This window comes from Postia placenta (genome assembly GCF_002117355.1).
Source record: "Postia placenta MAD-698-R-SB12 unplaced genomic scaffold POSPLAscaffold_1, whole genome shotgun sequence".
Classification (NCBI taxonomy): domain Eukaryota; kingdom Fungi; phylum Basidiomycota; class Agaricomycetes; order Polyporales; family Adustoporiaceae; genus Rhodonia; species Rhodonia placenta.
Window position 1 is genome coordinate 3,904,057 of NW_020169832.1, and position 14,342 is coordinate 3,918,398.

The window sequence follows — 14,342 nt, forward strand, 5'->3', positions numbered from 1 at the left end:
AGCTTGGGGAGTTTCGACCTAATGTCGCGACTTGAGGTCAAGCGACTGGGGGATACCTGAAGGCTGGGGGCGTCCGACTGATTCTCACCGAAGCGATGGTGAGCGAGGCTCAAACCTAAGGCTAGGGACAAGAAATGTATTAGTTAGTTAAGTAAGAAAAAGGATACAGGATGGGCTTACTGACCTAGGGACAAGAGGTCGAAACTGAGGTCCCTAGGGCAGCAGAGGCCGGCTTATATACATGGGGAGATTAGGGCAGGCTGTGCGCGTTGGTCCGTGCGCAGCTGGTCCGTGCACAGCATGCCGACGCGGCCCCGGGGGCCGGTGAGTCAGAGCGGCTGTGTCAGCGGAGCCCGAGCTGTGCCGTGCGCTGCCGCCCCATCTAATCTTATCGTACAGTAGATAACGATGTGTCCGTATCAGGCAGGTAGTACAGAGGTCGCGGGTTCGAGCCCGCGAAAAGGAAAAAATTAAAAAACGGCTAGGCGCCGTGCCAACTCGTGACACTCTCACCCTAGTACTGCAACGATGAGAATATGTCTGTGGCGTGATACTGACCTGCCCCAGTGGTCCTGTTCGCAACCTCCTGTGCTTCCGGTGCGCTCGCTGCACTGATGTGATTGGCTTGGGATATGGGTGTGATGCGGGCATTGTCGCGATCATTTTCTCCTTGACATAGCTGTGGTACACCTGGTAACGAGCTCGAACACCACCACAGTGATTGTTCCGACCGTCCAGCAGTCACATTGAACAGATGTACTTACATTATGAGATTATGAGCTTTATTTGAGCAATGCAATAAGCTTCTTAGAGAGAGCAATACAAACAGAACAAACAACTCACCAAATTATGCAGATGGCTCAGAACGAAGAAGGCGAGCTGGCATGTGGATCTAGGACGGGAGAAGTCAAATTAACAGACTCCTGATCATGAGATCAGGGTACTGGTACATTCACCAGGAGCATGGGCTCAAAATACATGCAAGACAATATTGGCCCATTTGAGACATGGGTGGGCAAGATGAAAAACTTCTCAGATTTGTCGCACATGTCTTGTCGTGTCCGATGCAAGTCACCTGATTCGCGGTGGTTGCTCGCGGGTTAAACTGCGATATGGGTAGCCGCCGGCCAAGTATACATCACATCCGTAAGTCAAATCGATGGGTTTGCACGAGGGTCAAGCGATTTTGACCGGGGTGCAAACTTGACATTTGTCCCCCGGGCATCTGCAGGCCGTTCAAACGTAGGCTAAAGGATCTTCTGGCCGTGTACCCTGATCTTATGATCAGGAGCCTGTTATTCTGACCTTTTCTGCCTTAGATCCATATGCCAGCTCGCCTTCTGCTTCATTCTGAACCATCTGCAGAGACCAGTGAGTTACTTGTTATTTTTGTATTGCTTTCTCTTAGAAGCTACAGTCTGGTATCTTAGGAGTTGAATGTATATGTACATAATTAAGCAATTACATCTGCGACTAGCCATTCTCTGTATGTTCTCGCGCGACAATATGGTCAATGGGACCCTGGGAGACCGCGCTTGTGTCACGTGAGCAGAAATCTGCTTTGCACGGGGGTTGAACGAATTTGCCTGCGGGGCAAGCGTGTGAGTGGTTGCACCAGGCATAAACTGTCGTGGTTTGCACAGGGCGCAAAGTGCGTGCAGCTTGTCAGCGGTTAAACCCAGTTTATACGGATCTTCTGGCCGTGTACGATAGGGGCCTCCGGCCCCCGGCTACTCGCGCGCCCGAGCTTTCGAGCTCGTTCCTGACCACGCGGGGCTGCGCGTTTCAACACATGGCCTGCGGAAAAGCAGCTGATCTAGTGATCCATGACTGTCGACAATGAGCACCCAAACCCCTAGTATGCGCTGCAAGCCAAGAGAACCGATATAGCGGTAAGAACTCTCGGCGAACAGCGGCATCGCTCAGCCATCAACCGGCAATCGTGAGGTCTGAAATGCTGTCTTACGGTGCGAGGGGCGCGTTTTGAAGCAGACCTATATATAATGATCGTCGCCCACCGTCAAAGTGATTGTCATTGTGATCGGAACACCTAGTGAGTCGCAACGTGTTCTGCCGAGCGAGGAACGTCAGCACTCGGCAGCGTAGATAAAGGACTTGTAGATGTAACGCTCGCGACACAGACCGTCCGCTCGAGACACCATTCATCCACCTGCAATCATGGCGGTACTCCTCACAGGCGGCACGGGAAAGACCTCCGTGCGCATTGGACGTCTCTTGCAAGACGCAAAGATCCCGTTCCTCTTGGCCTCGCGCAGGGGTGAGGCCGCAGCCCCGTCCGGCATGCCCGCAACCCACTTCAACTGGCTCGACTCTTCAACCTTTGCGAACCCTTTCCAACATCGATTCCCTGGCGGAGAGGGCATTTCCGCCATCTATTTGATCACACCCCAAGTGACCGATCCCACATCGGTCATGACCGCCTTCGTCGACTATGCAGTCAAAGAGCATGGTGTCAACAGATTCGTTCTCATGGCCGGTAGCACCACTGAGCCAGGCGAGCTTCAAGTCGGACGTGTGTGGCAGCACCTTCTCGACATTGGCGTCGAGTATTGTGTGCTCCGTCCAACATGGTTCATGGGTGTGTGTGTTTGCCCAGACCTGCGGTACATCTTCCCGTTAACGGCAGGTGATAGAAAACCTCTCGGAGGGGATACATTGTGCCACGGTCAGAAACGAGGGCAAGATTTATACGGCGTGTGGCGATGGCAAGATCTCGTTTGTTAGCGCCTCCGACATTGCAGCCGTCGCATTCCGCGCGCTCACCGACGAGAAACCGCACAACACCGATTATAGGGTGCTGGGGCCCGAGCTTCTGACCTATGATGAGGTACCCCGCCTCTCCGGTCTGTGAATTGAACGTGAATGTACATGCTGACTGTCGCTGTGCAGGTTGCGGCAAAGCTGAGCAGCTGTCTGGGGCGCGAGATTACGCACGTGAACCTCACCGATGAACACAGAGCACAACGGCTGATGAGTGTGGGCGTGCCGGAGTACTTCGCGAAGCGGCTTGCCTTCCTTGAAGTCTCAGCCGCTAATGGAGGCGAGAATAGGATGAACGACGTCGTGGAGCGAGTGACTGGACGGCCTCCGCAGACGTTTGATGCATTTGCCCAGCAATGCAAGACGGCATGGGAGTAAACAGTCTTGACGCGTCTTAGAATCGTGGTTCTTTGTTTTGTTTCCTCTGATCGACGCTACGGCTTAGTTGCTAATCTTTGACTTCATGGTGTATATCTCCCCGCTCTCTCTGCACTTAGTCTTTTCCACCCCCACTCAGACTCGTATTGTAATATGTATATGTAGCTATAAGGGGTTCCTGGTGATGATGAAGCTTGACGTTAGGAGGTACCCGCAATAAAGCAATCCCCATTTATTAGATATGATCAGCTCTGCCAGTGGGATGGCGTCACTCCGATGAAATTCGACATGTCAGACTCACCCTATGAAGCGCACTGCTCGTCTATCAGACTGTTCACATGATGCAAGTGAGCGAAAGTCAAAAGCATCAACGCGAAGGGAGGAGCATAGCACGAAGGCAGGACGACCAATCGGACGTGCTTTGTGCTTATATCATTGAGGATTGAATGCTTGACCGACTTGGCCAAGACAACTAGGCTGAGTAGGCGCAATATTGAGTTTTTTGTTTTGTTTTCGCTTATGCATACAGATAGATATAAGACTATGGTATGCATCAGCCAGTGACCTTGCAACGACGACGTACTACGGAGGGCCGCGGGCCCAGCCGGACGTGCACTGAGGAATCTATCAGTATGCGCAACGTGAGCGTGACAGGCGCGTGACAGGCGCGTTACGGGACGCGTCTCCGATCGCCGAGCGTGGGTGCAGCAGCGCTCGTCGCCAGCTTGTGTCCGAAAGCTCGGAAGTATACCACGTCACCCGCCCGCCGTCGCTATGCACGCACGACGCACATTATATGCTGTGCGACAGCATGCACGCTCATTCAGCGTAGCCCCCTCTCGCTCTGCCGTCTACGTCCTCCCTGTAGACCCCAGGGCCCCTCCCAGGCACACCAGCGTCGGGGTAGATGCGGAGTCGCTGTGGTCCGCAACACCCGCGGCAGCTGCTCCAAAGCCAGCTGAAGCAGGCACAACGCACATCTTCTACGATACGCCGAGCGAAAAGGGTGCGCGGAATGTGACGGCGCTGACGTCTCTTGGGGACAAGTTCGCGGAGAAGGCGGAGGACGAGAGGCGAGAGGTCATCAGGAAAGCGGTCGGCAGTGCTGTGAAGCAGGTGCGCGCGCTTGGCGAGGGCATCCACGGACAGACCGTCTTCGTGGACGCGTCGGCGGACCCACATGCTGCTGGTGAGACATGCTGGACGTGCTGTCTGGGTTATGTACAACTCACGCTATGGCTCAGCTGTCGCGACTCACCTTGCGCAATTCGAATTCACGCTCAAGACGAAGCCACCGTCACGGTTCAATCCGAACTTGAAAGAAGCTATTCCGGAAAAGCTCACATTCCAGCCTCTCACCGAACATGAAGGCTGGAAGACCGGAGCTGTCTATGCGCGAGCGCAGAACCTTGCACGGACAGTACGTTCAGCCATATCAGCATCGGAGATAGTCACATATTGATAGCAGCCCATCGGATAGTTGACAGAATTGCCCGGCAACATGATGACACCTACTGTCTGTGAATCACCAAGACTGAAACCAAACCATGCAGCTAACCAGCTAGGGACTTTGAATTCTAGGCCTTCGTAGAGCGGATAGAGAAGGAGTTCTCTGGTGTACCGAACGTCAAGATCATCGTTCGTGACGAGGGTACGTCCTTGCCAATGTCGAAGTCTCGATTGTACACACTTTTCGAACACTAGACTGACAAACGCCGCTTGACCCAATCATAGCTTGGGCAGCAAAGAAGGGCATGGTGCGTCACTAACATGTTCTCGCCCGTTGTATCTTCTCAGCCGCCATGGCCAGAATGCCTTTCTCTCTGTGACGAAGGGCACCTCTCAGCCGGCCAAACTCCTCGAGATGTACGCCTTGCAATTGTCGTATTATTGTTGTGGAGCACTGTTCATCCTGTTTTGCATGCTGTAGCCACTACAATGGCGGACCCAGTGATGCACAGCCCATCCTGCTCGTCGGGAAGGGCGTTACCTTCGACACGGGTGGGATCTCGCTCAAGCCTTCAGCAGGGATGAAGCTGATGCGTGGTGACATGGGTATGTGCCCGTGTGTCCTACCGTCTACTTGGCTGACACTGACCAAATTCTATCGCCTGGCAGGCGGCGCTGCGGCGGTCTGCTCTGCTGCGCTCGCCGTCGCACAGCTCGGGCTGCCGTAGGTTTAATGAGCACCCCTCGCTAACCTCGTGTTAATGGTTCGGCACATTTTCTTACTCTGGCAGAGTAAACCTCAAAGTGCTGACGCCGCTCTGCGAGAACATGCCCGGGCCGAGCGCGAATAAGCCGGGCGACATGTGAGCCGAACTTGCCCGTTATGGGCATGCCGCTTGCTGAGTCGACGCTCGACAGAGTCTATGCGATGAACGGCAAGTCAATTGAGGTCGACGACACGGACGCCGAGGGTCGGCTTGTGCTCGCGGGTGCGGATTACGGATTGCGAACTGCAAAATGGGAGGCGGTTGCTGACGTGCCGATCTGATGTAGATGCGCTATACTATGGGTCAACGACCTTCAAGCCACACACAATCGTGGACGTTGCCACGCTAACAGGGTATATGACTCGGGGCTGATTGATGCTATCGGCGGATGTGCTGATTGGGGGGGTTCCTACAGAGCGATGAGCGTCGCACTGGGTGAAGCCTTCACCGGCGTATTCACTGTAAGGGCTTCGCGCTAACACTCCGGGCACTCGATTGACCGACGTTTCAGAATTCGGACAGCCTCTGGCAGGAGTTGGACAGAGCCGGATTGCGCGAACACGACCGGTTCTGGCGGATGCCGCTAGACGACGAGTACGGACCGCAAATCCACTCGTCGAACGCCGATCTATGCAACGTACGTGCTCCAACAGCAATCATCGCATGACTGCGCGCTGAACTGCTCTTTGTCCTGCTTTCTGTAGATCGGCGGTAGGGCTGCGGGAAGCTGCACGGCTGCGCTTTTCCTGAAGGCATTCGTGGACGGCGTCGATCCTGCTGAGGATGGCGCGACGGCTGCGGTGCGGTGGGCACATCTCGATATTGCGGGGACCATGGAAGTATGTGCTCCGCATTTGTATGTCTCTGTACCGCTGACACGGTACACTTCAAGACAACGCGAGGGTACGCGTACCAAGACAAGGGGCTGACGGGTCGCCCTACACGGTGAGTGAGATGGTGCCGTTTGTTTGCTCTGGGGCTCATTTGTCGGCAGTGCTTTGATCGAGTTTGTGAAGGCGGCTGCGTCATAGTACTGATGTAGAATGCACCTAGGGCTAATCCTACTAACCTTTCGACCTATACTCGAAGTATGAAAATAGATACACAGCGCGCAATGGTACGGGTATCTGATCATCGAGACCGGTGGACATATTGGGCATAAACGAGCAACTAATAATAGGAAATTCAATAGAAACGAAAAACGGGCAGCAAGATAGAAGAACTTCAGGGCGTGTGTGCATCTACAGAACGGACAGAGACCGTGTACTCCTCTAGCTCTGTTCCGTCATCTCCCTCGCTCGCATCATCTTGGTCTCTTGGATCCAAGTCATCTTCGAGATCGGAGAACGCGTCGGCGTGGCTGTCATCCCCTGCAGATGGATTAGCGATGTCGGCGGCGAACTCTATGGTGGAGAGCCATGATTGTAGGTTAGAGTCGCCCTGCGAGTCGGTGAACGATAGAGACTGGGAACTGGATACTTGTGTTGAGCGTTCTGCAGCTTCGCGGATGCAGACGAGGAAGCGAGAGATCAAGATGCTCGACATCCTAAATGCGCAAGGTCTGTGTATGTGAGCATTTACCCGAACCATGGTGCATGAAGTTTTACAGACGCTGTGGTCAAATGTGTAATATCCAGTGCGCCTGTAGCCTGAAACCACTGTTTCAGTATGGCTAATTGGTTGGTCGTTGACAGATACGCACATCACTGAGAGCAACAGTGTCTATGAGGAGGTCTAGAATGTTGAGCAGTGAGATCACGCTGTCCCTATCATGAGTGCTCGTCCGAGGATTCACACTTAATCACTTACACGAAGTATAATGTACCTGTAATCTTGGAGCATGAGCCACCTTTGAATAATACATTGCATCTTTTGGCTTACACTCACCATCTCGGAACATGACTGTGGTGAGATTGGGCCTTGCACCCCACACCTCACGCACCAGCTGGGTTCTCACAGAGCTCGTATAGCTGATGTAGTACCAGGTCGCTCCAACCACAAGAATGTCCGAGACAACCACGGATGTTCGACTGATGATCACCACTATATGGGAGGTAGGAGCCTCAATAAGGGCTTCTGGGAGCATGCACAGAGATGACTCACTCCTGCAGAGCTCTGTCAGTGCGTAGAACCCGACAGAGTCGGCGAAATCGACATACGTGCTATATGTGGCACCGGGGAGGGACATGATGCTCATACATCCAAGTTGAGGAAGGATAGAAAATGTCTCTCGGGTTGCGCCCCACTATGATACCCCTGATTTAGTCGCAAGCACCTTGTCATACGCGATGCACCCACTATATTGGTGCCCACGGGCACCATACCGAGGAACCAGACCGGAAATACCAGGCACCAGTTGCGTCCGCTCACGACATGTACGCGCAGAGCAGCTACCACTGGGAGGGCATGATAAGTATGTCTTTGAGGACAAGAATCGCATTCCTTACACGGTGATATGACGGTGGTGACAACGAAAAGTACTTGATTGGTATACCCGGAAGACTCACATCTGGCAGGACAAATATTTCATAAACAAACGTAACCTGATATCGACGAACTGACCTCTGAAATATACATTGTCAATACGATGTCAGCGCCTCACAAAAGGAGTGCTCCATACTGATGTAGTCATGATTGGAAGAGGCATAAATGTTATCATATTACCAGCAATAGCAAACCAGTTTATGGAGGACAGTAGTGTTGCAAGCGATCTTCGCCCCCACAGGTGTCGTACATCATGCGGCAAGTTCAAAGTGACATAATAGACCATGAGTGCTGGGAGGCCAATTATTGCTGGAGTACCAGACAGATAACAGAGCTAGTACAGACCACCAGAGGCATAAGTCAAACAATTCGCTTGAAAGCTAATCCATGCTACAGATGTTAAGTCTCATGGTATAACGTGAATGTGATGTGATCACTTGCCCCAATTTCAACAACTCCTCGATGGATTGTTCTGACCCTGACATAGTCTGTCGAATGATTAGTGTGGGTGGGTTAGGAGGTGGATAGGGAAGATGGTGATGAGACAGCTGCAATATCTGAGTCTGTATATATATTTGTCCCGAGCATGGACCTCTGCAGCTAAATTATGTTGCAAAGCAGTCTGATCCACGTCGCATAGCCTGTGCTCAACTGAAGCTACACTGTACAGGAGCTCCAGCGAATTCAAGGGGTCTCAAGTGAGAGGATCAGGCATGAGAACAATGTTATCAATCAGTAACAATTGTAACCTACATTCACATGCCTGAGCAATTTTCCATCGTACCCCATATCGATACAATGGCGAGCTCCTGGAAACTGAGAAACTGAGACGGTGCGTACTGTTCATCTTCACTCCATAGATAGAAGGGGAGCATTTGTAAACTTGATAACGTTCATTGCGGACACGATCAATCATATGCTTGAATGGCTCATTACTTATCTGCTTCGGCGATCGTCAATTATCTCCAGATGCACCTGGGAAAATGCAGTTTGAGCTGTTCTGACAGGTAGACGTCACGAAAACATCACACAAATGTGTATGCTTTCTCTGTGTTGCAGATAGAAGCCCAGCGGCCACCGTTGCGAATTGCGACAGACCGAGTTGACGTTGACGATGTAGCAGGTCATGCCAACGGGTCACAATGTTAGTGGGGGTAGTCTATGTATCGAGACTGAGATATCCGAAGAGTTGAGGCAGCACAGGACTTGGTATCCGGCGAGTTGAGGTGACAGAATACTTGAGATTCGGCGAGACACCACAACGGGTGTTTCCTTTGCTTATGACCGCGATGTCGGGTATTCTATTCGAGTCTTAGATTCTCCGCTGTGTTCTGTGCATGCCCCGAGTACGATGCCCTAGAGTGTGTCCGCTTGCGCACTCACGACGAAGTCTCCCATATGCGATTTGCAACCCCGGAAGCTAGTCTGCACCATCATTCCCATAAAGCCATAAGGTTCGTGATTCCAACACCTGCACCATCACGCAACATTTGGGAACTAAGGAGACCTGCGTACCTCGCTCGAGCCGAGACAAATAGACGAGTCACCAACTCATCCGTCCCATCGCGACCTAGAGTGGTTAATGTTAATCATCAGCTCACGGCAACCGTCCATTCCGAATCGTTGCATTGCTCAGCCATGGCACGACATGTAACAGATGCGGCTTTGGTGGCGTTATCGCCTTCGAGTTATAAACGGGGACGAAGCGCATAGAAATACGCTTCCGAGCGTGGAATACCGTGCCACCCGCACCTGCCCTGTGGCAAAAGACCCAGCGTGCATCACTAGCACTCAGAGCAGAGCGTGATACTGATCGTCATGATAGAACGAGCGACGGAAATGATACAGCGCGTCGGCGGCCTGTTAAATATGCGCAGAGGTGAAGTGCGTTGACAGCAATTTGAATCCCAGTGACGACAGACCTCCCTCTGAGAACCCATATGCAGGGTGGTACCTGGTGAAACCAGGCAGGGCCTCTCTAAAACATATAAGTTGGCTCTCAAGGCAAGGGAGAAAGTTGGCAGGTTATGATGTGGATGTCTATACGCTATGCGATGGCACTATGAAGTCACTGCAATGGCTCGGCGGTGATTTCTGTGCCGGTGTCGCCTCCTACCGTTGCGTCTGCCCCATAGAAGAGGTAAGCATTATATGTCCGCAATTGATAAGGTCAGCATAGCAATACACGGAAGCGCCAGAAGCCAATGAATGATAGTACAGTAGCTGTGCTGAAGTTTGCACTCTATCACGGCTTGGGCAGCAGCTTAGCGTACTGGGGCCTTTCCTTGGCCTTCACGGCTCTCAACGACTCCTTCATGTCCTGTGCTATGGTTCAGACAAAACACTTCCATCTCAGAATGGGCGGGACGCTTACAGCTGTCTGGAGCATAGTGCTATTCCACGTGACGGAGCAATCTAAATCCTCCTATACCCTGTGCGGCACCAGTGTCAGATGAGATGGATGCAGTCTATTGTGTTATGCTGCACGGCTACTAACGAATGGTCCCGTGCATGCACTAGCAGGTGCTTCGTCGCCAGCACCGCGACGGGCGATTTCTGTGCGATCACGCCGGCGAGCGCGAGCGCGGCGCGCACGACGACGTCGCGCCTGCCGGAGACGACGCGCAAGACAAAGCCCGTGCGCTCCGCCTCGTCCGCGGAGAAGTTGCGCGCGGTGTACGCGAGCTCGTGCACGAGGCTCTGGTTGCCCGCAATCTTGGGCAGGCGCGCGAGCGTGCCGATGTCGGCGGCGAGGCCGACGTCTGCTTTCTGCAGCGAACATCAGCGTGCAGGGGCGAGTCGCGAGTGTGGCGCACACACCTTGATCACGAAGACGGCGTTGGACGCGGCGTAGCGCACGTCGAACGCGCTCACGATGTCGATGTCGAGGCCGAGCGCGATGCCGAGCGCGGCGGCGATGACGGGGTAAAGGCAGCGCTCGACGGCGGCGATGGAGTGCTGGAACGCACGGATGTGCGGGCGCAGCTGGAGGGCGCGCCTGGCGGGCTCCGCGGCGGGGCCGGCTGGGTACGCAGACGCCCAGACCCCGATCACTTCCCCCAGCGTGATCGCTGTCATACGTCGCATCGCGACAATATAGCGGCTGTCTCTCTCTCTTGTCTATTGCTGTCTACCCAAAACAAAGAACTCGTCGCATCTCCCCCGCGCACAGACTCGGCCGTCCGCTCCGTCCGCGACTCGAGCAGGGAGCCTGTGGTGGGAGCGAAACTGCCTGAGCGCAGCAGTTCTCAGGTGGGATGCGCGGGAGGGGCTACCCTTCATCGAACGCATTCACAGGTGGATATCAAGGAAACGACGATGTTCGGAGCACGGGCAATGATTGTCTGGATTTCATGAACTGTATGCGGGCCACTGCGGCCTTTTTCCGTGCAATCCACCGCGGGGAGCGATCGAGTGCGTCTGCAGCTCGCTCGTTTATTCGGTCACCGTTACTGTGCATGATATTCAGAGAGACAGGACCCTGCTCTTCAGCTCTTTTCATATCATTGATAACACTTCCGGACTCGTGACTCTAGCAAATTTAAAGCATAGCCGACCGCCCGGAAGAGGATTCAAGATATGCACGTGAGTCTGGCGATATCAGCGGTGCCATTGTGGCCTTAAGGCTTGAGTACTGAGCACAAAGTGATTGAGACACTATCGGGGGTGGGACCAACCCGAATTTGCCTGCCGAATCTGCTGTGCGCCTGTCGCGCGTCGCGTCGCGGTGCGCGCAACGTGAGCGTGACAGGCGCGTTACGGGACGCGTCTCCGATCGCTGAGCGTGGGTGCAGCGCTCGCAGCCTCCTCGTGTATCTAGTATACTACGTTCTGCTCACCCGTCCGCCGCCGCTATGCACGCACGACGCGCATTGTATGCTGTGCGACAAAATGCACGCGCATTCAGGGTAGCCCCTCCCTGTTCCGCCAGGGCCCCTCCTAAGCACACCAGCGTCGGGGTAGATGCGTAGTCGCTGTAGTCCGCAACACCCGCGGCAGCTGCTCCGAAGCCCGCCAAAGCAGGCACGACGCACGTCTTTTACGATGAACCGAGTGGAACGGGTGCGCGGAACGTGCCAGCGCTGACATCGTTTCGCGACAAGGTGGAGGACGAGAGGCCGGCGATCGTCAGAAAGCGGTCGGGAGTGCTTTGAAGCAGGTGCGCGCGCTTGGCGAGGGCGTGCACGGACAGACCGTCTTCGTCGACGCTTCGGTGGACCCACATGCTACGTGTGAGACGTGCTGGACTTGCTGTCTGTGTTGTGTGCAGCTTACACTATGGCTTCGCTGTTGCGACTCACCTTGTAAAATTCGAATTTACGCTGTAGACGAAGCCACCGTCACCGTTTCATCCGAATTTGAAAGAAGGGATTCCGGATAAGCTCTCATTCCAGCCTCTTACTGAACATGAAGGCTGGAAGACCGGGGCTGTATATGCGCGAGCGCAGAACCTGGCACGGACAGTACGTCTTATTATTTTAGCATCATGAAAAAGTCGTATTGTCATAGAAGCCCATGACATAGTTGGCAGAAGTGCCCAGCAACATGATGACACCTTCGGTCTGTGAACTTCCGAGACTAAGAAGAGCAAACCATGTAGCTAACTAGCTGGAGAGGTTGAATACCAGGCCTTTGTAGAGCGGATAGAGAGGGAGCTTTCTGGTGTACCGATTGTCGAGATCATCGTCCGGGACGAAGGTACCTCCTTGCCAATCTCGGGGTCTCGATTGTACACACTTCCTGAACACTAGACTGACAAACGCCGCTTGACCCAATCACAAATTGTGCAGCAAAGAAAGGCATGGTGCGTAACTGCCGTGTCCTCGCCCGTTGTGTCTTCTCAGCCGCCATGTTCCCTATACTTCAGAATGCCTTTCTTTCCGTGACGAAGGGCACCTCTGAGCCGGCCAAGCTCCACGAGATGTACGCCCTGCAATTGTCGCATTATTGTTGCGGAGCACCCCTCATCCTGACCTGCGTGCTGTAGCCACTACAACGGCGGATCCAGCGATACACAACCCATCCTCCTCGTTGGGAAGGGCGTTACCTTCGATACGGGTGGAATTTCGCTCAAGCCTTCAGCAGGGATGAAGCTAATGCGTGGCGACATGGGTACGTGCCCGAGCGGCTTGCCGTTCGCTCGGTTGACACTGACTCAATTCTGTGCCGGCAAGGCGGCGCTGCGGCGGTCTGCTCCGCGGCGCTCGCCGTCGCACAGCTCGGGCTTCCGTACGTCCAATGAACTCCCCTCTCTAACCTGTGTTGACGGAGTCGCACACCTTACTCTCGCAGAATCAACCTCAAGGTGCTGACGCCGCTCTGCGAGAACATGCCCGGGCCGAGCGCGAACAAGCCGGGAGACATGTGAGCCGAACTTGCATGCCAAGGGCACACCGCTTGCTGAGTTAAGGACGCTCGACAGTGTCTATGCGATGAATGGCAAGTCGGTCGAGATCGACAACACGGACGCCGAGGGTCGGCTTGTGCTCGCAGGTGCGGATTGCGGATTGCGGACTGCAAAAGGAGGGGCGGTTTCTGACGTGCTGATTTGACGAAGATGCACTGTACTACGGGTCAACGACGTTCAAGCCGCACACGATTGTGCACGTCGCATCGCTAACAGGGTTGATTGATATTATCTGCGAGTGTCCTGATTGGGGCCTTCTTCCAGAGGGATGAGCGTCGCACTAGGCGAAGCCTTCACCGGTGTATACACAGTAGGCTCTCCGCTCTAACACTTCGGCCACCCGACTGACCGACGATTCAGAACTCGGACAGCCTCTGGCAGGAGCTGGACAGCGCCGGAGCACGTGAACACGACCGGTTCTGGCGAATGCCGCTCGACGACGAGTACGGACCGCAAATCCACTCGTCGAGCGCTGATCTATGCAACGTGCGTGCGCTAAGAGCAGTCAGTGGACGACTGCGCGTTGAACTGATGTTGGTCCTGCCCTCTGTAGATCGGCGGCAGGGCTGCGATAAGCTGCACGGATGCGCTTTTCCTGAAGGCATTCGTGGACGGTGTCGAGCCTGGTAAGGATGGCGCGACGGCTGTGGTGCGGTGGGCACATCTCGATATCGCGGGGACAATGGAGGTATGTGCGCCACAATTGTGTGTCCCTGAACCGCTGACACGGTATTATTTTAGACAACCCGAGGATATGCGTACCAAGACAAGGGGCTGACGGGTTGCCCTACGCGGTGAGTGAGACGGTGACGTTTGTTTGTCCTAACGCTCATATGTCGTCAGTGCTTTGATCGAGATTATGAAGGCGACTGCACCATAGTACGGATGTAAAAGGCACCTAGAGCCAACACTACCAACTTTTCGATCTGTATCCGAAGCATACAAATAAATACACAGTGTGCAGTAGTGCGGGTACCTGACCATCGAGACCGGTGAGCGTACTGGGCGAAACGAACGACAAATAAATAAATAACGACGTCAGAAGAAACGGAAAATTGGACAGCCATATTGAAGAA

At 54.0% G+C, this 14,342-nt stretch overlaps 5 protein-coding genes across 5 annotated transcripts; 3 read left to right on the forward strand and 2 right to left on the reverse strand.

Annotated features, from left to right (window-relative positions):
- The first annotated feature begins 2,159 nt into the window (after nt 1–2,159).
- POSPLADRAFT_1072716 (hypothetical protein) lies at nt 2,160–3,400 on the forward strand. Its single transcript, XM_024482542.1, has 3 exons — nt 2,160–2,599; nt 2,655–2,848; nt 2,911–3,400. The coding sequence occupies exons 1-3, from the start codon at nt 2,179–2,181 to the stop codon at nt 3,157–3,159; spliced, it is 864 nt and encodes a 287-aa protein (XP_024344919.1). The 5' UTR covers nt 2,160–2,178; the 3' UTR covers nt 3,160–3,400.
- Nucleotides 3,401–3,933: 533 nt separating this feature from the next.
- Nucleotides 3,934–6,406, forward strand: POSPLADRAFT_1052257 (hypothetical protein; the record flags this gene model as incomplete). Its single annotated transcript, XM_024480252.1, has 16 exons — nt 3,934–4,348; nt 4,404–4,579; nt 4,640–4,675; nt 4,741–4,810; nt 4,894–4,916; nt 4,970–5,025; nt 5,090–5,214; nt 5,278–5,332; nt 5,400–5,471; nt 5,527–5,597; nt 5,662–5,728; nt 5,791–5,836; nt 5,887–6,012; nt 6,080–6,214; nt 6,268–6,320; nt 6,370–6,406. The coding sequence occupies 16 exons, from the start codon at nt 3,934–3,936 to the stop codon at nt 6,404–6,406; spliced, it is 1,563 nt and encodes a 520-aa protein (XP_024344920.1).
- A 193-nt stretch (nt 6,407–6,599) lies between these two features.
- POSPLADRAFT_1128868 (hypothetical protein) lies at nt 6,600–7,772 on the reverse strand (the record flags this gene model as incomplete). Its single annotated transcript, XM_024483786.1, has 6 exons — nt 6,600–6,921; nt 6,957–7,024; nt 7,078–7,109; nt 7,263–7,418; nt 7,479–7,620; nt 7,674–7,772. Coding segments are annotated over 6 exons (819 nt in total), but the record flags the coding sequence as incomplete, so codon positions are not given.
- Nucleotides 7,773–10,104: 2,332 nt separating this feature from the next.
- On the reverse strand, nt 10,105–10,937 carry POSPLADRAFT_1126972 (hypothetical protein; the record flags this gene model as incomplete). The annotated part of the gene is made up of 4 exons (XM_024483570.1): nt 10,105–10,179; nt 10,234–10,284; nt 10,347–10,628; nt 10,680–10,937. The coding sequence occupies 4 exons, from the start codon at nt 10,935–10,937 to the stop codon at nt 10,105–10,107; spliced, it is 666 nt and encodes a 221-aa protein (XP_024344922.1).
- A 1,771-nt stretch (nt 10,938–12,708) lies between these two features.
- On the forward strand, nt 12,709–14,146 carry POSPLADRAFT_1052260 (hypothetical protein; the record flags this gene model as incomplete). Its single annotated transcript, XM_024480253.1, has 11 exons — nt 12,709–12,782; nt 12,847–12,971; nt 13,034–13,088; nt 13,152–13,223; nt 13,282–13,352; nt 13,417–13,483; nt 13,531–13,576; nt 13,627–13,752; nt 13,820–13,954; nt 14,008–14,060; nt 14,110–14,146. 11 exons carry the CDS (start codon nt 12,709–12,711, stop codon nt 14,144–14,146), a joined length of 861 nt encoding a protein of 286 aa, XP_024344923.1.
- Between the last annotated feature and the right edge of the window lie 196 nt (nt 14,147–14,342).

Excerpts from the sequence above, each read along its gene's own strand:
- POSPLADRAFT_1072716 (XM_024482542.1), top strand. The coding sequence starts at position 2,179 with ATGGCGGTACTCCTCACAGGCGGCACGGGAAAGACCTCCGTGCGCATT. Across the intron at positions 2,600-2,654 it reads CCGTCCAACATGGTTCATGG|AAAACCTCTCGGAGGGGATA; the intron begins GTGTGTGTGTTT and ends GGCAGGTGATAG. Across the intron at positions 2,849-2,910 it reads AGCTTCTGACCTATGATGAG|GTTGCGGCAAAGCTGAGCAG; the intron begins GTACCCCGCCTC and ends GTCGCTGTGCAG.